The sequence below is a fragment of the Microtus oregoni genome, unplaced genomic scaffold (assembly GCF_018167655.1).
Source record: "Microtus oregoni isolate MIOR12 unplaced genomic scaffold, Mior012 000028F_ref0000031, whole genome shotgun sequence".
NCBI lineage: Eukaryota > Metazoa > Chordata > Mammalia > Rodentia > Cricetidae > Microtus > Microtus oregoni.
In genome coordinates, this window is record NW_024543087.1 from 1937834 (window position 1) to 1965797 (window position 27964).

Below are 27964 nucleotides of genomic sequence, written 5' to 3' on the forward strand. Positions count from 1 at the left end.
GTCACAGTATTTAACGTAACAGACGCAGAAGTGACCTACATTGGCATATAGACTGCAATATGACAAGCACCTAATTAGCAAAGTTAGGTAAAAATGAGAAAAGTCTCAGCTGAAAAACCACAATTTTTCAGTACATCAGAAGGACAAATAACCTTTATTTAAGGCTACGATTAAAGTGGAAGACTTTTGTGTACTTCCATTTTGTGTAGGGGAAAGGAAAGCCGTCCTTCTAGAAGGCACTAATTGGCTTAAATGTGGAAGTGACTTCATAAGACAACAGTGCAGAGTCCAGCCGAGGGGCGGCCTGGTTCTTGAGTTCTGCTCTTCCGTGGGTGTAGGGTATTGCTCAAGAGGGGCGTCAGTCGCAGGGACTCCCACAGCTCCGTGGGCTCAGTCTACCAAGTGGCAGATCTCCTTGACTTTCTGGTTGAACTCTTCTGGTTGATCTGCATACACGTAATGGCCCGCCCCCAGGATAGCCTGGGAAAGGAAGAGAGGTGTGACCAGGGAAGTGAGACACAGCAGGGGGTAAGCAACATTGCTCAGAAACAAGAGCCTTGAGTCTTAAAAAGACAAGAGAGACTCCCCCATGAAGTATTGAGGATTTCCATCTGGAGGCTTTGGGATAAACAGGAAAATCTCCTGAATCTTAGTAACTCCATCACACAAGTGCTAACACAAAGACACTCTCAGCTGCCGGGCTAAACAATTCAGCTGTGTGTACTGCGTTGGGAGAGGGGTGGGAGCCTATGAACCAGTCGTTCAGTGTCTCCACAGAGCCTGGGAAGGTCCTCAGAAAGGTGATTCTCTATGGGACATAAAAGTGTGCATGACTCAAAGCCGCCCGCATCCCTGCGACATCAGGTCTCTGAACGGGGCTGTGAGTGGAGCCCAGACCCATGGAGTTAATGAGTCACACTTCATTGTGAAAGGAAACAATGGCTCCATACTCACTATTGTCTTCACATAGGACTTCGGTCGCAGGGACTGGATGCTGGTACCAGAGTTGCCATCTATGCAGGATCGGGCGCCAAAGATCACAGAAACTGGAATGTCAGGATGCAAGTCTCCTATCCGCTGAAGCATTGGCCGTTTCGCCCACCCATAGGGAATTGTCATGTTTTTGAAAGCGGTCTCACCGCTGTGGAGAGAGAAGCGTGACCTTGGGAGTGAGTCTGCATTACAGTCCCACCAGTTAAAGCACACTTACACTCGGCCTCCCAGCATTTAAGAGAAATGTTTGCTTAAACTTTTGAACAATTTACTAGATAATGTAAGGGGACATTCTTCATTACTGCTATTAGATAAACGAAGCTGCAGTATGACGTAGCTAATTCAAAATAAGAAGCTGAAGCTGGAGTAACGGATGCTCTGGAGAAGTCCCTGGACTGCTGAGCAAGTCGGAGACAACAGAGACCTAGGGACCGACCGGCCAGCCAGTCACAAAACCGCCCATGTCTTAGGCTCAGCAGCCTCCAGCTCCTCTACTGACTGAGAATCTAACTGCTTTAACCCACACTGCTGCAGCCCCGCCCACCAAAGGTTTCCATGGGGGGTGGTGCTGTGTGGGCATCTTGGCCTGGCCTCAGTTCTGCCAGCCCTGCCTTACAGCGTCCAGCCCTGGCCTACGCAGCAGACTAGGATTGTCTCCAGCCTTTGTCACTGATGCAGCCCAGAACTGCAGAGTCAGGTCAGAGCCTTCACCTGAGCTCTGGAGCCATTGTGTTTGCTTGTACCCCAGTCTGTGAAGCCAAAATGTCCTGAACTCCACGCCCTGCCCTATGCCCAGCAGGGACCACACTGCTGATGTACCATGACCCTCAGAACTGGAAGCCCCTTCTGGAGGCTCCTCCCAGTACTCCACATCTTCAGAGTTTGCTTTCTACAGATACCTTGCACCTGGTGCTCAAAAGCCCTGTTTTAGAAAATCACGTGTTTGTTCCCCTTGCTTTTTCTGGCTGCCCTGCGCTTGTTTGAGTATTATCTCCCCCTCTAGTCCTAAGTTAGCAAGCAGAAGGCTGCCCCACTCACCCTTTCTGTCCTCACCCAGTGGAGCTGGGCTGCTCACACTGATGTGCAGACATTAGGAGATGCCCAATAAGGGCGTGGGAACTGCCAAGTGAACCGAAAAGTGCTGCCCAGTCTGTCACCTGTACAAGCCTGCCAGACTCTAGAAGTACCTCTGCAGGCCATGGCCTCTGACCTCTGCAGGCCACGGCCTCTGACCTCTGCAGACCATGCCTCTGACCTCTGCAGACCACGGCCTCTGACCTCTGCAGGCCACGGCCTCTGACCTCTGCAGGCCACGACCTCTGACCTCTGCAGGCCACTGCCTCTGTTAAACTGGGCACCTCCTGTGTATGGAGCCTTCACATTCAGTTTGGGAAATAAGCTTGAAGTGAAATTCTTTTGTCTGTCAACCTAGATCTCTTCTTTGAGATTCCTAAACCTAAGCCATCCTAGAATTGGCCATACTCTTTGAGGGGAAGGAAGTGTATTTTATTTACAATGCCCATTTATTTACAATACACAATGCTTACACTATAGCCACTTCATGAATAGATGGAGAATTATGTGGCAGAAATATGTCTTTTAAAATATATTTAACTTAACTACCAATAAACACATATTTATAAAAACAAAACTTTGAAGCACAAACAATAAGTTTAGAATAACAGTTTTCTAGACACAGCAGAAGAGCTGCACACAGGAGCTGACGGCAGCGGTGACAGCACACACACACACACAGGAGCTGATGGCAGCTGTGACAGCACACACACACACACACACACACACACACAGGAGCTGACGGCAGCTGTGACAGCACACACACACACACACACACACACACACAGGAACTGACGGCAGCTGTGACAGAATTTACAAGACCTGCACAAGCTCAAACAACACAAAAATTCCAGCTTGGAGTGGGAGGAGGGAGATCTACCTCTGGGGTAGGAGCTATTGGCAACTGAGGGCTGCTGGGAGGGTAAGACCTGTTTTCTTTAAGGTGTGTTCCCCGTAGGCCAGCCACCCTCTAGCAAAGGGTCACTCACCCAAGAATATACGAGCACCACCAACTTTATTTGGTTGGTTTAAGAAAAAAAGAGGACACAAAGCTGGTTAAGCAGGGAACGGGGATAATTCTGAGACGGGTGTGGGAGAGGAAACTATGACAGGATAGAATTTTCAAGGAAGGAATGAAGATGTGGGAACAGTCAGAGTCTGAGCCTTACCTCGGGGTCTGCACGTTACAGTGATAGATGTACTCGGTCACGGTGTCGTCCTCAAACATGGACGCGTACTTCCGCTTGAAATCGGGCCTTAAGCGCTGCACTAGACTTAACCCTATTCGACAGAAAATAGAAACACACATCTACTACGTTATTAACTTACTCACAGCACAAAAGTGTGTTTGTTTATACTGTAAGTGCTATGTACACACACAAAAGTGTGTTTGTTTATACTGTAAGTGCTATGTACACACACAAAAGTGTGTTTGTTTATACTGTAAGTGCTATGTACATACATAAAAGTGTGTTTTTTTATACTGTAAGTGCTAATGTATACACATCTACTCATGTTCTTAAATATACACCTTAGGTTGGAACAAAGCATACATCCTGGAAGACGCTAAGTCCCCGAGGACAGGAGACTGACCGCAGCTGCGCTGTAGGAGCTCCAAATACACTGGGCTCCTAGGACTTCTTTCTGCAGAATGTATTTCCAAGTGAGGCCACTGAGCAGAGTAGCCAACATGTAAAATCACATTATTGGCTTGTATTCTTTCCCTCCACAATAACATACTAAGACTATGTTAGAGTCTAAACAAGCAAACTATTGTATATAATTTTGGGACACCAGGGTCCCGGTCGTGCTGACAACACAAGGCCTCCAGGAGAACAGAAGGCAGAGCAGAGGCCTCCCATCGGCATAGCTGTGGTTGTTCTCTGCTGAATTCCTCGCTGCTCATTATACTAGCAACTGGCTCCTCACTCCCCGCCTCCACCTTGAACATTCACCTTGAACATTCCTCACAGGCCCGGGTTGGCCTTGTTTTGGGAGGCGACGGTGTACTGAGGAGGTGGGGCTGAGCTGGTGGAAACCAGCCACTGGGATGGATGCTTCCTGGTATGAAGGCTGTGAACAGCCTCCACCACGATGCGTATTCCTTCCCAGTTATGAGGATCCGAACGCCCCTGAAACTGAATTAATGTAAATTTTCCGCCCTCTGTTTTGCTCAAGTATTTGGTTGGTGATGTGGAAATTCACTAAGAAGTCTTTTAATTACTTTTCCCACGTTTCTTTCCCCATAATTGTTATTTTATGCCTGTGATGCCCTGCAATCTGCTAACATTTCATGAGAACCCAAGGAGCTTATCAAAGGATGGCCAGATAGCCAGAAAGGCGTTTTTCAAGAGAGACTGAGGACTGGAGGGAGAACAAATCACACCCGAGCAAGCCCTGGACAAGGGTGACCCTGAGTGAGCGCTGGACAAGGGTGACCCTGAATGAGCCCCAGAGAAGTGTGACAAGTGTGCCGTGCTCACCAGCTCAACCCTGTGGCCTCTTACGACTCCTTTACTCAACCATTCTCACCCAAAGGGCAAGGAGGTTTCCAGGACTGGAAAGAAGGGGGCAGAATCTAGCAGCCAGACAGTGGTCACTCCATATTTGTATCTACCTTCCCATGTCTCCCTCCCTTTCCTGCTAATAGAATGCGGCTTCCTTTCCTAGTACTGATTTAGGTAGTGATGGCTAAGGAAGGCTGCCTTCCCTGTTCTGTGGGCAGAGAGCGAAGGGGCGGCCTGGGAGCCCCCTTCACTGTTCCAGGAGCTGCTCTATGAGTGAGGCTTTGTGTCATGGGGTCACTGGATAACAATGGGGGAGGGGAGAGAACCCCAGACACAGATATGAGACTATGATATGGCTCAGCAGTAGGCAGCACAGAGTTCAGCTCCCAGCACCCACGCGGTGGCTCACAACCATCTGCAACTCCAGTTCCGGGGGATCTGATGCAGTCTCCAGGCCTCCTTGGACACCAGGTATACACATGGTGTACATAAGTACACCATGCACACAGAAACATAGAAGATTGTTAAAAGGATCACAGACACAGGCCAGGATGGTAGGGCACACCTTTAATCCCCCCACTTGGGAGACAGAGACAGGTGATCTCTGTGAATTTGAGGCTGGCTTGATCTGTATTTTCGGTTCCAGGCCAGGTGGGCTACACAGTGGAACCCTGTCTCGGGTTGATGTCATCATCGGAGGCAAGGGAACAAGCACAGCATCACAGAAGCTAGAAAGTGCTAGAGCCACTCAACCCAGACTGCGTGTTGGGAAATTCATAAAAGGGCTCATGGTTTAAGCCATTTATCAGATATTCAGTTATTTATTGCTAAAAGCACTCCCAACTTACACAAATTGTAAGGGGGCAGAGTAGGGGCTCAGATCGCCATCATCTGAGTCAATAAGGGAAGGACTTTTTGTGGCTATCGCCTAAGATGTTGGAGTGAGACTCTAAATACCAATACTCAAAGTAAATAATCAGGAGTCCCCAGGACGTTCACGCAAAGGATCATGTCACCTTTCATCACATGGACAGGAGGGGGGTAAGGAGAGACCTGAGTTGTGGTGACCGATCAGCTCCACGGCCTCTACTGCTGGCTCCTCACCCATCAGCTCCACGGCCTCTACTGCTGGCTCCTCACCCATCAGCTCCACGGCCTCTACTGCTGGCTCCTCACCCATCAGCTCCACGGCCTCTACTGCTGGCTCCTCACTGGCAGCCACGGCCTCTACTGCTGGCTCCTCACTGGCAGCCACGGCCTCTAACTGCTGGCTCCTCACTGGCAGCCACGGCCTCTACTGCTGGCTCCTCACTGGCAGCCACGGCCTCTAACTGCTGGCTCCTCACTGGCAGCCACGGCCTCTACTGCTGGCTCCTCACTGGCAGCCACGGCCTCTAACTGCTGGCTCCTCACTGGCAGCCACGGCCTCTACTGCTGGCTCCTCACCCATCAGCTCCACAGCCTCTACTGCTGGCTCCTCACCATCAGCTCCACGGCCTCTACTGCTGGCTCCTCACCATCAGCCCCACGGCCTCTACTGCTGGCTCCTCACCCATCAGCTCCACGGCCTCTACTGCTGGCTCCTCACCATCAGCTCCACGGCCTCTACTGCTGGCTCCTCACCATCAGCTCCACGGCCTCTCAAATGAGCACAGAGGTGATCACGCTTCACTCCTGCCCCGTACCCCACACAGCATCTGCTCGGGTTTTAGGGTGCTGAGACCGACCTACCTTATCTCCAGTGTTTCCCTGTCTCTGCTTTGCTACCTACTTGTAATGTGTTACAATATAAAAGGAAAGTGATGGGCTTCATCTCATCATTATCCAGCCTGACCCTTACCACAGAAGAATCAGGAAAAGCGAGAGCCCTGATTTATCCGTGACTGTGACTAGCAAAGGTAACCAGGGAACACAGACAGTCCCCCGTTTGTGAGAGATGCAACGGGTCTTCACAAAAATCATAATGTGAATTTTGATGGTTTCTTGAGCTGATGAGTGGAACCAGACCATATGATGACAGGAAGGGACAGTGACTCATGTGACCAGCCACACACAAGGGCTCTGTAGCGTTAGGGGCACTCTGAGCTGACAACGGCTTTAATGGGAGGAGGCCCGTCCAATCCTAAGTGGGGAGCAGGCGCTCTTGACTGTCCATCTGTAAACACGGCTGTTTCCCAGGACAGGAACACTCACCAAAAGGTCCTGCAATCCTGAGGCCGGCCAAGGGGTTAAAGGGAGTCAAGGCTGCCCCCAGGGCTCTGATCCAGACTGGAATTGGTCTCTCTTGATCAGCAAGGTCTGGTCGCTCAGGAAAACCCCACGGCTCTACTAAAATGAGGTGACTAACCCTGATGAGGAAAGAAAAACAAGTTAAAGTTCATTTTGTGATCCCCTAAAGGAGGACTGACTGCTAACCCACTGTGTCAGCTCTTAAAATGGGAAGGATTTGAGGAGCTCATGGTAAAAGGAAGGCTTTGCTTATATTGAACAAAATATACACCAAAGTAGAACATATAACTGCACTCCTAAAAAGAAAGGAGAAGGGGGGGTGAGAAAAAGGAGAGGACACGGCAGAACTGATGGGAGATCAGCTTTACACCCATGAAGTGGTTAATCTCTTATGGGACAATAATTCTAAAATTTTAAGGCAAGTTAGGATTTCCCCACAAACATGGCAATAGTACATCCTGGGCTCACAAAAGACATTCCCGTCTGGGAGTCTGAGTGTGGCAAAAGAAGCACGTCTGTCCACTCCACCCACGGCAACACAATAAACTAGCTATAATTCTCCCCCAAACAACTTCTTTACTAGATAACTTTTTCATTTAATTTCATACAAATAGACTCATTACAACATTAATAGGTATAATTCTGTCTTATGAAACTTATTCTGATAAAGAAAGAGAACTGTGAACTGCCACCATGTGAGAGGTGTGATTTCTTCCCTTTATCATAAAGACTTCCTGAAGCACAGCCCCCAACACAGGAACGTTTCCAACTGTACCCACAGCAGTCCCCCATGGCCAGACCACCCCCAGCAGATGACAGTGTCTGACGGCCTCCCCAGCCACACCTCAAACAGCGGCAGAGCCACTGAAAACTGTCCATGTGGTTTTATCTCTTACATAGAAATCTGCTTTAGTGTTTTGTCAGCACGTGTGAGGACAATCGCAGAGAACAGAGAAAACTCAGTCTAACCTCTCATCACGGATAGAAGGAAGCGGAGACGCAGAGTGGGCACGCACCAGCACGCAATGATTGTTAGCGCAGAGTAAGGCTGAACCTCATTTCCCACTCCAGTGTGCTCAGGACAGCCCCTCCCCTTCAGGCTTTCATTCCAGAAGCTTCCACAGCAGCGGTTCGAACAGTGCATTGTCATTTACCAACCTTCAGTCAGTGCAAACACTGTCTCCCGACTGTAGAGCCCTGCGTCTATTTGTGAGTGGAACTATGTGGAGGGAGCTATGTGCCGCAGACAGCTGTGCACACCTAGTGTGTTTTCAAGTCTAAGTTTTTAATAGTGTATGAGAAAAAGATCGAAAATAGATTTTTTTTCTGAAAACAAAATGGCAGAGTCCTTTAAATTCAGAGAGTGGGAGAGACATGCCAGCATTGAGAGCAGAATTAAAGGAATGGCCACCTTAATGAAAACAGCAAGCATTCATGGCAGGAAGCAGCTGGCAGTATTCACTACTGGCAAACTTCCTAAACAAAGAAATGAGCTCTTCATCCAAACACCCCGCTGCGCTCCAGGGAGGAAAGTCTCACCTTGCTCTAGGTAAGAATTTGTCTCTGCTTGCCTTGTTTAATATATTTTTCAAAATATCCTCTGGAAAATGTCAGCTTAATACATTGTGTGAAGTATATAAACCAGGGTGAAGAATCTTTATTTGCTTGTTTCTGAAAGGCAGTAAAATTGACCTAGAATTGTTCAAGCCTGTCTTCAGGACCAGTGTGGCAAAGGTGGCAGTTCTCAGTAAGGCCTGCGGGTTTTGTTTTGTTCCATGGTGTGGACTGTTGTGGTCCCCAGATGGCCCTGGATTATACCGCTGCTGGTTATGATATTACAGAGGGCCAGAAGTGTTGTTTTATTTTTGATAAGATGTATTATTTGGAATTAAAAATTACAACCAGCATGAGCATTATCCCTCCCCCCCCCACACACACATAAATTCTTTACAACACTTATAGCAAAAAAAAAAAAAAAAGTTTAAAAATAAAGTTTTAAAGCCTCCAACATCAGAAATGTAGTTTGATGCATCCACTTTAGTTATATGTAAAAGATCTCATAAAATAATTTCCTTGCTTTTCATTTGAATACAACAGACCACACAAAGCATCGCCCTTGGTGGCTGCTGTGGTAAGTATCCAGTAGAGAAGCTGTCTTAGCAAAGTGTATCCCACAGAGGATAAACTGGAGGATTTTTACATTTCTGTTTTATGTATTACCTTTTGGAAACGCTATGTAGCCTGGACCAGCCTCGGATTTGTAAAGCTCCTCCTTCCTCTCTGCCTCCTGAGAGCCAAAATTACAGACATGAGCCACAGTATGGGCCCCACCCTGACAGGGCTGTCAGCTGACAGGTAGGGTAAGGAATGAGTCTGAAAAGATGGCACACCTGAGCCATCCTAGCAGATACCTCCCTCAACAACTACAGGAAAACACGGAATGGGAAGAGTGGGAAGAAAGGGACAGCTCATCTGTTTTGAAACAAAAGGACACGCTTCTTGATGGTGGTCAGCAGAGTTTCGGTCTGCAGCCCATAAACAGCTTACACCTCTAAGGGCAAAGCAATGGGTCACACCTGAACTAGCTCACTGGGCGGAGTGGTATCTGTTTAATGAGCACATGACTCTATACACCTGAGTCTTACAGATGCCGTCAGCGCCCAGCTAGAACGACACAACCAGAACAAGCAGTCCAGAACTAAGATGCACCAGGAAATCTGCAGGGCTTCCTTGAAACAAGGGAAGGAGCAAGCGAGATAACCAGAAAGAACTCCAGTCTACACAAAGGAGCATTCTCAGACCAGAGGTGAGCCCAGGGTATTTCCTGTTGACACCACACCACTGGGAGAAAGGGAGGACCTGAAAACATTTCAGCACATTCAACTCCAGGTCAAGTGCAAGAAATTTTCTTCTTAGGAGGAACCAGAAAGTTGCTCAGCCCAGGTCTGCATTGTCAGGTAGCAGTCAGGCAAGAGCAGCAGGAGCTCAAGATAATATTGTCCACAATCTGTCACTGGTGGAGACAGTTCTAGCGTGCTGTTGTGACCTGGGACGGCTCTCTACCAGTTTGTGCCTATCCGCTTCTTTTCTCAGACGAGATCTCATTATGTGCTCCAGAGTGGCCTCCAAGTTCTGCGCTCCCAGCCTCTGTCCCCGGGTGCTGGGACTGCAGTTTGCACTACAGTACATCCTTCTAAGCGTCCATCACAGCCTTTCTTAGTGTGCAGCAAATACCTGTAACACAGATACTTCTTTGCAAAGGGAAATCTGAACAGTTGAGAGGAAGTGGCAAATATCTTGGTTACCAGCACTGGCGAGCTTCACTCTTCCTAAGGGAAGACAGCCCAAGACTCTTCAAGCAGCAAGTAGCTCTATTTGTGACCTATCACATTAATCTACTAGTGAAATTCCCGGCGGCATCTCCACTCATCGCGCTATAGTTGAAAGATTGAGATGAACCGAGATGGCTGTGCCCCTCATTTGGAGCTGTCTCCCGCCACCCAGCATGCCTCTTTCAGACCTCAGCTCAAAAAATATTTCTTTAGACCATCACTGGACAGGAGACCAGACCGGGTTCTCAGAGCACGGTCTGCCTCTTGCCTGCAGCACTCACCCCTGGGGTTGAGCCACTGTACGGGTGTTTAAAATGCCGTTCCAAAAAAACTCATGTACACGTAGCTGGGCATATAGCCGACATTCCAACAAGGTATGATGAATTTTGAAGCCTTTCTTTGGGTAGGGATGATAATAGCATCGGGGAAAATGCAGCTGTGACTCAAAACCACCACCAAAGTCGACAGTGTACACAGAGTCCCTGTTGAAACACTCGCGATGACACGGGAGGCAGCCCCACATCTTAGAAACATCAAATGCGAACCCCACTTGTTATGAGACTTCCTCATGATGCTGGGATGTCTAGAAATCCACTGTTATTTTGAAATTCACCCACGTTTAACAAATGTTATGAAGTCAAAAGTATTAGTTAAAAAAAAAAAGACAATTAAGCCAGGCATGGTGGCACACAACTTTGATTCCAATATGCGGGAAGCAGAGGCAGGCAGATTTCTGAGTTCAAGGCCGTCTTGGTTTATGCAGCTAATTTCAGGATAGCCAGGGCTATATATCTCAAAACAAAACCAAACTCAAATAATATAAAATAAATCTGGAAGGAAGGAAGGAAGGAAGGAAGGAAGGAAGAAAGGAAGGAAGGAATCCACTCTTGGCTGTCCAATCCTAGAGCCATCTTCTGACACTAAGAGGAGGAATTCAGACAGGCTACACTTAGGACCACTACTCAGTGGTTTTGGTTCCACAGTGCTCAGCACAAACATTCATAACACACTCTCTGAAACGCAGTCAGCTCTAGGGGGGGATCAGTTGCTGTGATTCTCTCCATGGATTTTTTTTCAGCATTCACCAAGTTCTGCTTCTTCAGAGCAGCTCACAACTGTAAATGGAAATGTCACCAGCTCTGCTACTCAGCAGTCAGTTAGGGAGGGTTGAGGGTTACAATGTAGTGTTGGTGACAGTCCAGCCCACAGACTTTTGTCATAGCTCCAGAGATGCCACAAACAGCTGTTGTCTTAACTATGTCTTTCTTTATTCCTCACAAATATCATTAAGTTTCTGTTACCATGAGCAGGATGCATTCATACTGGCTGGCCTTAAAATGCCCACTAAGAAAAGGAAGTGTGATGGGTTTTGTTTTTTTTTTTTAATGAACAGGTCTTCTGGTTGACAAGGCTGTCTCTTTCAAGCATATGGAGAATTTAGGAACAAAGGCTGAAGTTGGCACACCAAATCTGTGGAGAAAAGGAACTGGGGCAGGGAAACCACAGTCTACTGTACCACGTGCCCAACACTGCACAGACTGCATGTCTACAGCTGTGAAACCGAATGGCCCATGGATGGGTACCGACACTCTGAAAACAACCATCCCATGCCCTCACCCACAACCCTCAATGTCCACAACAGCTTTGATTCTAGATTTAAAATACAGTCCGGAAGAACCCACTGGCAACACAAAAACAGGGATATTCTCTTCTGTACAAAGAAGGCTCAAAATGAAGCTAAGTTTTCCTCTCATTTTCTTCAGACTGAAATGTGACTGCTGCTAGAACACCAATATTATAGGGAACAGCGGGGTAAAAAGTAGCAAGATTCTAAAGCAAAATACCCACTAATTCAAGGACCAGAAAACAGTTCTGGCTGAGCACGGTGGGGTAAGTCTACAATCCCACGACTCAGGCAGGAAAAAGGCTTGAGTTTGAAGTTTGAGGTCAGCGTGGACTACACAGTAAGTTAGAGGTCAGCCTAGCACCCAGCAGGATCCGGTCTCTATTATTTCTTTAAAAGCTCTGTGATGACAAGCTTTAGGGAATGATGTAGTCAAAAACCATGAGAGGTGCACTATGAAGGAAATCCAAGTTCAGAGCTCACATGATTTGCTCAGTCGCACAGATATAGCCTGCTTCCCATCATAAATATAACTCAGCAAAAGGTCTGGAAAAGCCTTCTGGATCCAAAGGTTTAATTGTTATAGTAAAAATAAGCGATAACACCTTGGTAATCAGACCAGGTGTGGTGGCACACACCTTTAATCCCAACACTAGGGATGAAGAGGCAGGTCGATCTCTGTGAACTGGAGGCTACCCCGGTCTACATAATGAGTCCCAGGGCAGTCAGATATACACAATGAGACCCTGTCTCAAAAGAACTTACAGATCAGATTTTGTATAATTATGAATAACAGATATAATGTCCTTTGTCAAGCTTAACAACATATAGTAATGTGATAGAAAACTCTGATTTCATCCTTTTAGCTACAACATTGGCTACCACTCTGATTTCAGTTGTGGTCATCTATCTCTAGGGTCTATCTTGTCAGACTAACAGAGACTAGGAGAATGGGCCAGAGACTGGCCCTCTGCTCTGCTGTGGACTCACCTTGATGGGTACTGCAGAGAGTAAGCAGCAGCCAAGAACCCTCCCAGGTTGTGTCCGAGCAAGATCATTTTGTCCAACCCGAGGGCGCATCTCCACTCTTCAATGGATTCCACAAACTGATTCTCCACTTCTTCTGCGTCACTGTCAAACGTAGGCCTGCTACTTCTGCCAAAGCCCAACAGGTCAAAGGCATAGACAGGCCTATCAGTGCTTAGATCTTCAAAATTCAGGGCCCAAAGTCCAAGACCTCCTCCGAAACCATGAAGGAGGACAAGCGGGGTCTTGTCAGAAACGTCGTGAGAGAACATTAGGGTCCAGATCCTGTTCCCGTTGGATATGCGGACGGGCTCCTTCTTGTAAGTGCAGGGGACACCTGGAGAAAGAGTGCTCTGCTCAGTCCACGGCTGCTGCGTGCTCCCAGAGCGAACACGGGGAACAGCAGTCACACCGAGTCAGCTTTCACTGCATCAGCCCTGAAAGAGTGGGCACCTGATTAAAGCAAGCGATCCAATGACCATGTCTGCACCTACGTGGGAAGACTCACCCTAGACAAGCCTCAAGTATCTGTGGCTAAAGTCTCTGGCAAGTCATATGACCTCCTGACCTCTCTGCACTCTGTCATAGGAAGGCATTTATTACATGCCCAGAACTGGAGAAGAACTGAGTGGTCCCTGAACCCATTATGTTAAGGTCTCTAGCTCTGCAGACAGTAACAAAAGAATACCAGCTTGAATTTGCAGAGCATTTGAAAGATTAGCGTTTGAGACTGAAGTCAGGCTGGAAAGGACCAAGGAAAGTCACCAGAAGAAACTTGGGGAAGGACTCACCATTTCTGCACTAAACACACAGCCGGTGAGTTAGGTCACTTAAAGCATAGTAGAAAAGAGGGACCACAGGGCAGGCATGCCAAGAACACCTCAGCATGAGGCAACCTGGGTTCAAGCAACTGCCCAGAAAATAAAAAATAATACAGTTTTATAGATCAAAACCCTTGTGTTTAAGTTATATAAAACTAAGTACTTTAAACCCCTCAAATTGACCAAAGATAAAACTAAAGTTGGCTGATATTATCAACTAAATAGCCACACTCTAAGAATATCATCATCTGTTTATGTACACGGGAGGCAGACATACGGACAACCACTTATTTCCTCCCTTTGTCAAAGAACTAACTTTAGGGTTTGTATTCGTGGAGGCAGGAAAGAGAAAGGCAGCATGCAGTTAGAGATTTAATAGATGCCCTGCCTTAACTGGGGGAAATGCCCTCACTTACAGAATTTACAGCAAGCCAAATCTCTTCAGCTTTTTGAAATGGGCCGGAGAATTCCCATAAAAACTGTTTGTAACATCAAGTAGAGAGCTTGTCCCAGTGTTCAATCACTTACATTCTCAGTCAGACATCCACATGTACGTTAAGAGTCTAGCATTTTCAATAAATCTCCTAGCAAGAGTTTTTTATTTATTGGGTTGTAGTGGTGCACACCTTTAATCCCAGCACTTGGGAGGCAGAGGCAGGTGGATCTCTATGAACTCAAGGTCAGCCTGGTCTACAAAGTAAGTTCCAGGACACACACAAAGTAAGTCAGAACCACACAGAGAAACCCTGTCTTAGAAAACAAACAAATAAAAAAGCAAAAGTTTATTTTGATAAAGCACAATGAAAATTCTGCTAGTCCTGTATAGAGCAACATTATCTAGGTATCTAACACTTTTGTGTTAAACCCCATATAACAGCGCTAACTACCCATTCCTAAGAGCCAGTATGATCACTTGCTCTGCAGTGGCCAGGTGTACAAACAAGAAAACCCACTGATGGTAAAGACGGTGAAAATCAGGTGTAGACAGGCAGCAGCAGAGATGTAACAAATCACATCAGGAAGCCCCAGCTTTACCCACTCCTGTACAAAATTGTACAGTAAAGACCAGAAGTCTGGACCAATTTCAGTGCTCCTAAGAAAAGCAAAGGATCTGTGCCAATACTAACGTGGATGTAAAGAATGATAGGCAAAAGCAAGGCGAAGGAGCACCCCACCTCTCACTGCACAGTTAAGGAATGGGAGGCTGAGCAAGGTGAGCTGCCCGAGAGCTGGCACACATCACGGCAGGCCTGGCTGCAGTCTAGGGTGTTTCACTGATCAGACTCTGGGACGCTAGGACTCTGTTCTCAAGTATATAGTTTGGGCTATCAGGAGGGTTTTCTAGAGGTTCTGAGGATATTAGAACTTTTTAACACTAATATTAAAGTTTTATTTGCCATTCTTTTAAAAACATTTTGTTTTCTAATACTGTGTATGTGTGTGTGTGCACGCACACGCACATGCCTGTGCGCACACTCGCAATCTCACACAAGAGTAGGAGCATGTGAGCGCAGTGCCCGCAGAGGCATCAGATCCCCTGCAGCTGGAGTTACAGGTGGCTCAGCACTGGGCATGAGCGCTGAAACTGAACTCTGGCCCTCTGTAAAAACAGCACATGCTCTCAACCGCTGAGCCAGCTCTCTAGACCCTGTCTGCCCTTCTATACTTGTTCCTTTGTTGTTGTTGTTGTCATGTTGTTGTTGTTGTGTTGTTCCATACTGAGGGGAATCCCACATCAAGACAGGGTTTCTCTGCGTAGCCCTGACTGGCCTCAAACTCAGAGATCCATCTGCCTCTGCCCGCTGTGGGCTGGGATTAAAGATGGCACTGCCACGCCCCACCTACCCTCATTCTTTATTGCAATGTTGTTTTTTCCTCGAGGTCACATGACAAGTGAGTACACAAAAAAACAGATAAGAGAGTCCGGCTCATTGGAGAGACCTGTACTCATGGAAACAATGTTACTCCTCTAACTATAGCTCTTGGCAAGCAGGCAATGTTTTTCAAACATTATTTTTACATGGAATGGCTTATTACTATTATTTTAAAAAAATTAACATATTAAGTATGTCCAATTTAAATTTAATTCTACTAATAAATAACTATAATTCATAAATAATGCTCCTTGGGATTCTTACTACTTTAAGGGTTTAATAGGGACCTAAGACCCAAAATCCTGATAATCACTGCCCCCTAAGGCACTGTGCCACTTGTGGGTACAGAAGAGTAAGGGGCTCTTTCGTCAGCAGTTAACACACGGCAGAATCTTGCCTTCAGTTTCAGGACGACACAATATATCATATCTATTTTAGTAAACAGTTCATGTAACTTACGAGAGGAAAACCTTACATTTTAACATTTTCTCTTCAGCTTCTTTAAGGTGTGATGTGGACGTAGGACACCAGGTCGGAAGCCACCCTGTTAGCCATCCTGACCTAGAACACCAGAAGCAAAATGCAAATAGGTGAGGCCATGCTCTTCTCACCCTCAGTACCCTTAAAAACAGAGTCCCAGAGGAACCCCACCATCCCCCAGCCTCCCCCACCCCCGGGGGAGGGCAAGCTCTAAGTCCCACAAGTCAGTGGGATAGGCGCTGGGCACCTACAGGGCAGTAACCAAGTCTACCTTATCTCTTAGGAGAGTCGAATTCCAATAATTATAAAGGGAGTGAGGGAGGGCAGGAAGAAGAGGGGGACCCCACTCCCGAAGTGAGGCAGTCTCTACAGGACACAGGTGTAGAAGAGCTAAAGACTACACATGAACAGGTTCTTCTACCCCAACAGTAGCTTAAAGTAAGAAGAAACTTACTAAGAATTCTTATTAAACTAAAAATAGGAAAAAGAAAAGCTTCAGACGTCACGAGAAAGTACAAAGGGTGGGTGGCTTGTGCTCAGCCTGCCTGGAGCAGTTGGTTTACCACGATGTCGGAGCAGCTTTGCCACCAATAAGCAGCAGGTAAGAAGCGGGCACCTGACTCAACACGGCACCAGGAGAACAAGGCAGGCAGGGCTGAGGCAACCGCGGAGGGAGGCTGCTACTGACCCTTGCCGGGAGCCAACCACGAGGTGGGAGGACCTCAACCGCAGGGCTGGCAGCACACCAAAACCTTACTGCAGTAATTTGATGCAACACAGAGTTTAGCAACCATCTAAGGCGAGGATTCGGTAGTGAGATATTTCTGATGGGAGAAAGTTAGAGGCCTGAACCAAAGCACTGGCAAGAGGAATACATGAAGATTTAGCCAAAGAATATTTAAAACGGAAACAAGCTGAATCTGATCGGTGGTCAGAAGGTGCAAGGAAGATTCCCGGGGCTTTGTCTCCAGTTACCACTATCACCACCGCCAACACACTGGATACACACAGGGACACAATACACACACACACAGGGACACAATACACACAGGGACACAATACACACACACACAGGGACACAATACACACAGGGACACAATACACACACACACAGGGACACAATACACACAGGGACACAATACACACACACAGGGACACAATACACACAGGGACACAATACACACACACACAGGGACACAATACACACACACACAGGGACACAATACACACACACAGGGACACAATACACACAGGGACACAATACACACACACAGGGACACAATACACACACACACAGGGACACAATACACACACACACAGGGACACAATACACACAGGGACACAATACACACACACAGGGACACAATACACACACACAGGGACACAATACACACAGGGACACAATACACACACACACAGGGACACAATACACACAGGGACACAATACACACACAGGGACACAATACACACACAGGGACACAATACACACAGGGACACAATACACACAGGGACACAATACACACACACAGGGACACAATACACACACACAGGGACACAATACACACACACAGGGACACAATACACACAGGGACACAATACACACACACACAGGGACACAATACACACACACAGGGACACAATACACACACAGGGACACAATACACACACACAGGGACACAATACACACAGGGACACAATACACACAGGGACACAATACACACACAGGGACACAATACACACAGGGACACAATACACACACACAGGGACACAATACACACACACAGGGACACAATACACACAGGGACACAATACACACACACAGGGACACAATACACACACAGGGACACAATACACACAGGGACACAATACACACAGGGACACAATACACACAGGGACACAATACACACACACAGGGACACAATACACACAGGGACACAATACACACACAGGGACACAATACACACACACAGGGACACAATACACACAGGGACACAATACACACACACAGGGACACAATACACACACACAGGGACACAATACACACAGGGACACAATACACACACAGGGACACAATACACACACACAGGGACACAATACACACACACAGGGACACAATACACACAGGGACACAATACACACACACAGGGACACAATACACACAAGGACACAATACACACAGGGACACAATACACACAGGGACACAATACACATAGAGACACAATACACAATACACACAGGGACACAATACACACGGGGACACACACACACACAAGGACACAGTTTGTAATAATCATTAGTCTAGTCATGGAGGAAGGTCATTGGCCAATAAAGAAACTGCTTGGCCCTGTGGGTGGAGTAAACAGAACAAAATGCTGGGAGGAAGAGGAAGTGAGGTCAGAGACTTGACAGCTCTCCTCTAGGGAGCAGACGCCTGAGAGAGATGCCATGCCCCGCTCGGGCATGAAGCTCAGACCCAGGATGGACTAGGCTAGAATCTTCCCGGTAAGACCGGTTCTCACAGATTATTAGAGATGGGTTGATCGGGATGTGAGAATTAGCCTGTAAGTGCTAGAGCTAAAGGGCCAAGCAGTGCTTAAAAGAATACAGTGTCTGTGTAATTATTTTGGGGCATAAGCTAGCCGAGCAGGCAGCCGGGGTGCTGGGAACGCAGCCCCGCCGCCCCCATTACTACAGTCTAGCATTCTGGAGGCCCTGGGTTTGACTCCCTTTACCTTCAACAGAATAAAACAAACATTAAGAGAAACAAGACTGGTGTGAGTAGAAAATTAGGCTAATTCGGGGAGGGAAGATTTGGCCTCTAGCTTCTTCTAAACCTCATACACTCTTCCTACAACATTTGCTTTTCCTATAACATAATTTGTATGTAACAGGCATTCAGGAACTAATGTCTGGCAAATGATTAGGTCTCTCACAATCTAGGGTAATCTGGTCCAAGTTAGGCCCAGTTCACAGGTGTGGAAGCTGACGTTCAGTTAACACCAGCATAGAGGATACACAGCTAGTAACAGAAGTAGATCACTGAGTTCAGTTCTAAAAGGCCCCCCAAATCCCTGTGGTCCACAGGAGGGTACCTCCCTCAAAATGCCTGAGAAATTGGCTACTGTCCACAGGTGGCCCACTCTTCCAGTCCTATCCAGTCTGCTCCTTCAGATTTTCTCCTGCTTTGCCTCATCTACTATTGCATGTCTAAGGTTTACCCAGCTCTTCCCTTGGTCCTGACACCTCACTTTCCCAGAAAACACTGTTCCTGATGCTAGGATGCAAAGGCGTGGTCCCTGCTGCAGATGCTAGGGTGCAAAGGCGTGGTCCCTGCTTCAGATGCTAGGGCGCAAAAGTGTGGTCCCTGCTTCAGATGCTAGGGCACAAAGGCGTGGTCCCTGCTGCAGATGCTGCAGTCACTGGCTGTCCGTTTACACGTTTATCACCTACTGCCTGGCGAACACACCAAAAGTTGAGTCTGTCTCACAGCTGACCTTCATAGCCAAAGCTAAATACACCAGCTGGAGGTCACGTGAGCCCACGAGAACTGTGATGTCAGCAGCCTAACTAGCGTGTGATGAGCAAAGACAGATTGGGTTCTCTCGATCAGCAATGGGCACATAGTGTACCTCAGGTTCTACAGCAACAAGGTACGTGGGCAGGGCAAGGGCCTGAAGCTTCCAAACAAAATATAACAGAAATTGACGCCAAGGAGAAGTCCAAGATAGAGTCGTCAGCATGTACCCAAGCGGAGACTGAAGGAGGACGACGACCTAACACCTACGCTCTCTATCTGTCCCTTTATAGTTTCAGTTAACTTTCTTCTCGTCTCAGTCTTTAGATCAAGTTTCCTAGTAGGTTCAGTAGCTGTGTGAGTGTGTGTGTGTGTACACAAATAGAAAGAATCAATACAAAAATACTAGCAGATCCATCTGGCCAGCTTTTCATAGCCGATAGTTAGACATATAAAGGTCTTCACTAAAACGCCAGTCTCACACTGTGCATTGACAAGACAGGACAGGAAGAGTGCGGGTGCCCTCACACGTGCTGCACCTCACCAACTGCTGAGGTGTGAACCTAAGGTGTTCACACTAGCACCATACCAACTGCCAAAGTGTAAACGTAAGGTGTTCACACTAGCACCTTACCAACTGCTGAGGTGTGAACCTAAGGTGTTCAAACTAGCACCTTACTAACTGCTGAGATGTAAACCTAAGGTGTTCACACTAGTCCACTGCTGAGTGTATCTGCAAACTCACCAGGGAAAGTTACTTCAGCAACTTGTTTTTTAACTTATCAATAATTTTTTAATTTTCAAAAAGAGGGTAATGTGGTTTTGCTTGTTTACTACCATTAAACGGAAACTCTTTCGTGCCTGCTTGTTTCTATTTGATCATAAAATTATAAACAGGAACTTATTATAATTGAATATCAACTCATTACTTAAACAAATATCCTTCAGATCATATAGTACGGTTCTTTGCCAGAGACAATCAAAGATCAATACAAAAAACCCGATGTGATCTATAGTCTACTTGCTTCAAATGACATACACATGTTGGGACAAAAAAATACAAATGCAGTGTTTGCTTCAGTCATTCTTAGTTCAATTTAGTGTTTGTAAGCCTGGTGGGCTATATGAAAAATTAAGGGGCACCAATTCTCATATTTTCATAGCTATTTTTTCATCAATATAAGGCCAGTTTTCACAAATGAGTTTGTTCTATGTAATATTTGAAGTGGGAAAACTCCACCTATTTTTATCCCTAATAGAACTGTGAAGACAGCATTTTCCTGAGCCTAACACGCTTTAATCAGATGACCTGTAAGGATTTGCTGAAGGGGACTGCACCTGTAGATAAAGCACCTCACACACAGCAGCCCCCGAGGACACTTGCAGAGTGAAGGCCGTGGTCTGACTGTCAGCCTCTCCTGCTCAGGACTCCTCGTTCCTTTCTTGCTATCTCTGTTACTCTCTGGCCAAGCTTCTCTTCTGTCTGCAGAGTAACTTAACCACATCTCCAAAGAGGCTGTGCTTTCCCACTGGGTTGTCTGGCACGGCATGTGGACACTGGATCTAAGGCTGTTAGACTCAGTCACTCTTCTGAGGTCACAGATTCAAGGCAAAATGCACACAGTACAGCTGTAGACCAGCAACCAGAGATAGCTGTCTACACGTTTTGTAAAATAGAAATGTATGAACTGTCTAAGCAATAATCAATAAGCCGTATTAGCCACAGTCAAGCCTGATTGTAGAAGAGGTGGAAGAATCAACTGCAATAGGAAGAAAAGCCCTTCACTGAAAAGACTAACGTTTCCAAAGGAAACACAGACAGCACAGGGAGGCTTGGCACGCCAGCCTGAGCCAGAAGGTTTTCTACAAAAGCCCTATGACCTAGGCACTGAGCTTGTTGGTACGGCAGGATGTACAAGCCCTGGAGCATCTGATTTTAAAAAGAAAATAGAAGATTCTTGATCTAGATCTATAACCACTGGAGTGGAAACAAACAAACCAATTAGAACGGCTTGAGACGACCATACTACAAGTGCTAACTCTCAGGAAAGCCAAGAGGTTTTCATTGACAAAGTATATTTGTCAAAAAAAAAATATGATTTTAAGTATTCTGAATCTTCCCTGAACCTTCCACCTAATCTTTTGTAACTATCACTAACAATGTACTTGCACCTCATGCCATGAACATTTAAGTTCCTGGTAGTTCCTGTTTTGCTCTCTGAGGCATTTGACTATCTATAGTGTTACTAAACCTGAATTTCACAATCTAAATATTGTGAAATGGTGGAAGAGGTTTCAAAGTATTCTGAAGAAAACATACAGATGTCTGGCCAATTTCCACACACGCTTCTGGTCACTTAACGTAACAGTTCTAATTAGGTCATAAGCAAACAGGGTTTCATTGTGTACAGTGTGGCTCAGAATCGCCTCCACCCCTCTGCTGGTGTAATCAGGAGGGGAAAGTGTGCTCACTCTTGCTCTCTGTAATCCAAGCACAGAATTCTGCCTTAAATAAACCATGAAGCTTTCCTTTTCTTCAACAAATAAACGAATTTGAGGCAATAAACAGATTCCTCTGAAATAATTCAAAGAAGAATTTAAAACTTCCACATTGGAATTGCAATACAACTTAAGGCCTCCTTTCTTGGAAACAGAATTTTCAAATCCCATTCTTGTGAAAGAGAATACACCACACGCAAGTACAACTTAAGTGACAAACATAACATTTTTAGATTCACAATACTAAAACAGTTCAAGTGATCACTGACCATCATATCTACGAGAGCAGTGCCCTCTGATAGACCTACATGTTAATTTGCAATATTTTGAAAGCTGAGTGGTGTGTGTGACTCCAAACTATAATGCAAGTGCTCAGGAGGCTGAAGCAGAAACAATTAAGATTTTGAGACCAGCCTAGTCTACACAGAAATACCCTCTCTTGTAAAACCAAGAATTTACATACCCACAAGCATGCACATATGTACACCCACGCGCACACGTACACACACACACACATGTGCACATCCGCCCATCCTTCCTACAGCATTTCCTACCTTCCCTAATGCAGTCAACAACCGCTCAGCAAGAGAGTCAGACCCCTCATGTCGGACACACTTGAAGCCGTTACATGTGAACGCTCATACTTGCTACTTAACAAGTGGGAGAAATGTTTCTTCAAGTCAGTTCTAAAATAAGCCTATCCATCAGACAGTGAAGACAATAAAACTAAAAGTCCTAGGTCTCAAAGTTAATAATTACTTTTAGTAAAATTATCTTTGCACATTTTTTTTGTACCTCACAATCAGGTGATCATTAAGTTTAACTAAAAATTTAACGCTTAGTCAAGGCTATTTTAGAAAGCAACAATGTTTGAAAACAGGTGTTATAATAGCACGGGTCACACCTCCGAGTCCGGAAACATACCGTTGAGCATTGTTTTGAATGCGTGGCCCACCCTGATTTTATAATCTTTTTTGGTCACAGGGTTGACATCTGCATTTGCTGGTCTGTGACTGGCATTCTGGACTGCAGGGACAGAGAGGTCTGGGTTGGTTCATCTAAGGTCAAGAAATAGAATCTTATTTCCGACATCCCAGGAAAACTGATTCTAACTGTTGTTCTGCTCGTATACATGGATTTCTGAATATCTTAGGAAAATAAACAAATATGAGTAATTAACTTCCAGGTTTGTAAGCTCCGTGTTGGTGTCAGCTAAGTTTACAACAGCTAAAGGCTTAGTAAGAAATTATTGAAGATTATAATTTATAAAGCCCTTTTGGACTCTGCCAAACATTTGAGTAGGACAAAAGCCTTTCTCTAAGCTGACAAAATAAGTCTATAAATAAGTCTATTAATAACAGTATTTAAGTGAGACAATAGAAACTTTAGAGCTGAATGTGGTGGGTATGTGCCTGCAATCCTGGCATTTGGGAAGTAAAGACAGAAAACTCAAGAGTTGAAGGTCACAATAGTAAGACCTTGTCTTTAAAGATCTTACCATGGGGGCTGCAGAGATGTTTGGTGGTTTGGTAAAATTACTTCCTGTGCAAGCAAAGGACACAAGTCCAGATCCTAGCACCCATGTAAGGAAACACCGCCTAGCGTGCCTATAACCCAACATGGGGAGCAGATCCCAGGCGCTAGACTGGCCAAAACAGCAAGCTTTGGGTTCAGTGAGAGACCCTGTCTCTCGGGAATAAGGTGGAGAGTGACAGATGTCCGATGTCCTCATCTGGTTTCCACATGCAATACATACACATGTACATTCATATGCAATACATACACATGTACATTCATATGCAATACATACACATGTACATTCACATGCATGCGTCACACAAACACACGAAGTACCATGACCTTAGAGAAAGAAGGTTACAGAAAATGGTGTGAAACGAACCACGAAGAATGACAGGAAGCAGGAGACATGTTTAGGAAGCATGGGAAGAGTGCAGAGAAAGGAAATAAGATTCCAAACCTGAATGGGAGCCACACAGAATAGTTTGCAAAAATCCAAGGGAAGGACGTGAAGGTTTTGAACTAGGTGGCTCCCGGGTAGTAGTGGGACAATGATGGGCAGGCTGTTAGGCTCTGTGGGGACTTGATAATTGATTTGTTATCCAGAGACAATAAAGGGCAGGTTTGATACTTAGAGGTCAGTTAAGATGCAGACAACCAGAAGACTGAAACTGTCTTAAACAATCAGAGAGCAACGGGAGACTGTGCACTTGACACCATTTAAAGGAAGGAGACACAAACAAGGCTATGTCTAGACATTGCACACTTGAAAAACTAGACACAAACAGCTGGCAAACAATGGTAACACTACAGTACAGAAGAGAGTGAGGCCTCAGTCCTTCAGAGACAAGACAGTTCAAAACTGTTCATAGGTAATAAACTCTTAGGGAATTATTGTATTTAGAAAACAGTTAAAAGAATAGACCCTAGCCGGGCGGTGGTGGCGCACGCCTTTAATCCCAGCACTCGGGAGGCAGAGGCAGGCGGATCTCTGTGAGTTCGAGACCAGCCTGGTCTACAAGAGCTAGTTCCAGGACAGGCTCCAAAACCACAGAGAAACCCTGACTCGAAAAACCAAAAAAAAAAAAAAAAAAGAATAGACCCTAATAAAAGTAACTGCTGGTCTCCGTTAAGAGAGAAAAGAAGATGTTAGGAGAGTTAGATGTCTAATAAGAGTTTCACCATAGTACTCAAGAGGACTGGAGGATGTAGCTCAGTAGACAGTGCTCACATGAGGCCTTGAGGCCAGTGTGTGCTGGCATGTGTGTGTGTGTGCGCGTGTGTGCGTGCATGTGTGTGTGTTAGACCCGAGTTAAGTACTGGCACTGCAGAGTTTCATGATGTTGAAGAAGTCATGGGCAAAGATTATGGAGCAGTAGCAGTAGGAAGACCTTGGCAGTTCTTTCTTTAGGAGGGAAGATAAAGCAGCTCACTCTTGAATCTCCAAAGCACAGGACTATGCACAGACTTTAACATACACCCAGCAGGATGCTGACAAGTCAACCAAGGCAGTAAGGGAGAAATTCTGTCTTATTTAGGAGCATGTGATGACTTCATGGCGTTAACACTCTCAATGGCTGGCTTCAGGATGCTGGTGCTGTAAGAATCCCTGACGTCGGCCATGGTCTGCCAGTACACCACGCTAGAAGACCCTGCGAGCCACCTATTCTACAATCTAATTCTGCAATGGCACAGTTCTGTGATAGCTTTTCCCTGAACTCAACCAGCACTTAATGCTCTGGGACATCATTACAGCAACACGCAGAAATCTACCCTGTTCCTCAACTGGATTGCGACTGAAAAGGACTAGATTTTGAAAGCTTCCCAGTACGCTTGTCTCCACGTGAGACGACTGCTTTGTATCTGTTTGCTTTATCAATGTCATCTCCCCATCTGCACTAACAAGTTACCAAGGAACGAGGTGCTCTGGCCACAGTCTGGAGGTAGGAAATAGAGGGGTCAGTTCTACAGCGGTACTTGTCGCAAAATCCCAGGGTGGCAGGCACACGGCAAGACACGGGGAGCTGAGAACACACAGTTGGGACATATGCTGATCTCACCTCCTCTTTCATGAACCACGAGGATCTGATCACTGCGACTCCACCCTAGGACGATCTCCTCCTCATCCCTCCAAACCCTTGCCTCTGTGCACTATCATCGGGTTAACTTCAACAGGGGAAGCCTCTTAGGACACTCAGATCAGAGCCAAATTATGGTGCTGTCTAAGTCCAAATGTCTTGAGGAACTTGACTCAGAACAGTAGGCAAATACCCTGTGAGCCCTCCTCCAACCGAGAAGCAGCAGAACTGTAAGGAAAGGGCCTTAAAACTAAATGCAGAGACCCAAAGGCGTAGGTTTCAATTAGTTCTACTACTTGGCAGGGGCAGTTCCAGACGAAAATGGGAGAAGTCAGATCTAACACACGGGGTACTAGGATTATTATGACCGCACTGGGGGAACGCCCAGCAGGAACTTAGCCTACTCTGCGCTTGCTTGCTACAGTTCAGAAGGCCACCTCTGTGGAGATACTCAGGACTGCTCAGATGTCCTGCCAAGGATATGCCAGAGAGGGCTACCTCTGTCTAGGACTGCGGCTGGTCTTACCCTCACTGGTCTCCAGCCATCACCCAAGCCAAAAGTTGCTCTCATTCTTGTGCTCTGGATTCCTGAGCCTCATGCCATCAGGACCAAAAAGGTCCACAAGCTAGTAGTCTCAGAGCCAAAACATGTCCTGACAGATCTGATAGGAACTCAAGCTGCCAGGTTCTAGCTGTACCACGTGACACTCACGTTTCATATCAACTTAACTAGGAAGTTCAACCACAAACCAAAAACCTGAGCCCAACTTGTTATCACTTGAGCAAAACTAGGAGAATGTGGTTCCTCATATCTCTAAATATTCCTTCCCTAACATCCTTTCAAAATATTTGCTTTCATAGCACCATATAACCTATTTTCCCTATGCAAACGTCTCCAAATACCTGAAGTGGAACTACCATCATATCCATAAGGGAGACATGTATAGTTCTGTCCATACAAAAAAAGCAGACTTCTGAGAATCGATGCAATAACCTTCACAGTAGTTTAACTTTTCCAACAATTACTACTCTGCTCACACGGCGTGACATATATGAAAGACAAGAATAACTTAAAATGAGTCTACCAAAAAGTGGGGTGTGGTGCCTCACACCTGACTCCAGCACTGAGCAGACAGAGGAAAAAGGATAAGATCTCCGCAGATTTGAAGCTAGCCTTGTCTACACAGATGTCCAGGCCAGTCAGGGCTACAAACACAGTTTCAAACAAAACCAAAACCAAAAACATGTAAAGGCTTCCTATTAGGCATCTGCCCCGCAACTCCCACAAAGTTTGCTGCCGAAAAGTTTGCTGGGGCCGGCTTGTCTAGCCAAGCCTGACCGCCTGGCTGCCTGGTCACAGGGGCGCACCAGGCACCGGGGAGGCGTGACGCGGGCGAGCGCAAGGCGCCGGGCCACGCAGGGACGCGCTCTCGCACAGCTGACTGTCAACCTCCTGGTGAGGTTCCCGGAAGCCAGACGCTTTCCGGGGCCACATGCCCACGCCCCACCCAGGCGACCCCCGGTTCCCCATCCAGGGGAGGCCGCCGGGTGCCAGCGCCGGGTTCCGATCTCCGCGCGCTCGAGGCGGGCAGGGTCGCCGATCGGGGTCGCCGGGGCCGGGCGTCCCCACCGCCGCTCTCCCCGCAGCCCCGCGGCCTTCAGCCCCGACGGACCGGGAAGGGTGGCGCCCGCGTCCGACGGAAGCCGGAGCGGTGACTCGTCCTCGGGGCGCCCCCAAACCACGTCGTCCTCCAGTCCCGGGCGATCCTCACCCTCCACCGGTGTCCGCCGAGTCCACCTCCTCCTCCGCCGCCATCGCTTTCGGCACCGCCGCCGCGCAAGCGCAGGAGCACACCTAGAAGCCGGCTGACAGGCCGACTGGGCGGCCCCGGGCCGCGGCCGCCCTTAAGACCGCGCCGCCCGCGCATGCGTCGTCCACGGGCTAGGACTCTTCGAGGGCGCGGCCGCGCCACGGCTCGCTTCGCTTCCCGGGTGCCCGGCCTCCTGCGTACGCATGCGCTGCTCGCCCGTCTCGGGGCGGCGGGCTCGCTAACGGGGAAGGTCAACCTGCCGCTGCGAGAGGCGTACCTACCAGGCGAGTTCGATGGTCGTTCTTCTGCGTCAGGACCATTAATGCGTCATTCCTCCTGGATGGACGGTCCCGGGCGGAGCGCTAGGCGAGCAGTCGGCAGCCAAGGGGCCTGAAGTGAACTCCCAGCCTGAGAGAGCCTGGGTCTGCGACACGCGGCAGAGGTGGGCGTGCTACGGTGGTGGCCACGGGAGAGGGCTGCTCCCTGGACCCTCCAGTCCAGCCCCAGTCTTTGTGGGCACTGCCCTGACCCTAACCTTCCCTTCATCCACCCAGACTCTAGACACATGGGAAGCCTGAGAGCCT

At 47.1% G+C, this 27964-nt stretch overlaps 1 protein-coding gene across 2 annotated transcripts; it reads right to left on the bottom strand.

Moving 5' to 3' along the window:
- Nucleotides 1-138: 138 nt before the first annotated feature.
- Nucleotides 139-27478, bottom strand: Abhd5 (abhydrolase domain containing 5, lysophosphatidic acid acyltransferase). 2 transcript variants are annotated; one of them, XM_041677278.1, is made up of 7 exons: nucleotides 27342-27478; nucleotides 15956-16041; nucleotides 12750-13122; nucleotides 6768-6922; nucleotides 3237-3348; nucleotides 955-1141; nucleotides 139-480 (listed from the first exon to the last, which is right to left on the bottom strand). In XM_041677278.1, the coding sequence occupies exons 1-7, from the start codon at nucleotides 27383-27385 to the stop codon at nucleotides 391-393; spliced, it is 1047 nt and encodes a 348-aa protein (XP_041533212.1). In that variant the 5' UTR covers nucleotides 27386-27478; the 3' UTR covers nucleotides 139-390. The 2 variants fall into 2 exon arrangements, with proteins under 2 accessions (XP_041533212.1, XP_041533213.1); XM_041677279.1 differs by lacking the exon at nucleotides 27342-27478 and adding an exon at nucleotides 16415-16433.
- Nucleotides 27479-27964: the final 486 nt, after the last annotated feature.

Coding starts and splice junctions, on each gene's coding strand:
- Abhd5 (XM_041677278.1), bottom strand. CDS start 27,385: ATGGCGGCGGAGGAGGAGGTGGACTCGGCGGACACCGGTGGAGG. Junction 3,349..6,767: donor CAGGATTGCAGGACCTTTTG/GTGAGTGTTCCT, acceptor TCTGTCGAATAG/GGTTAAGTCTAGTGCAGCGC. Junction 1,142..3,236: donor TGTAACGTGCAGACCCCGAG/GTAAGGCTCAGA, acceptor CTCTCTCCACAG/CGGTGAGACCGCTTTCAAAA.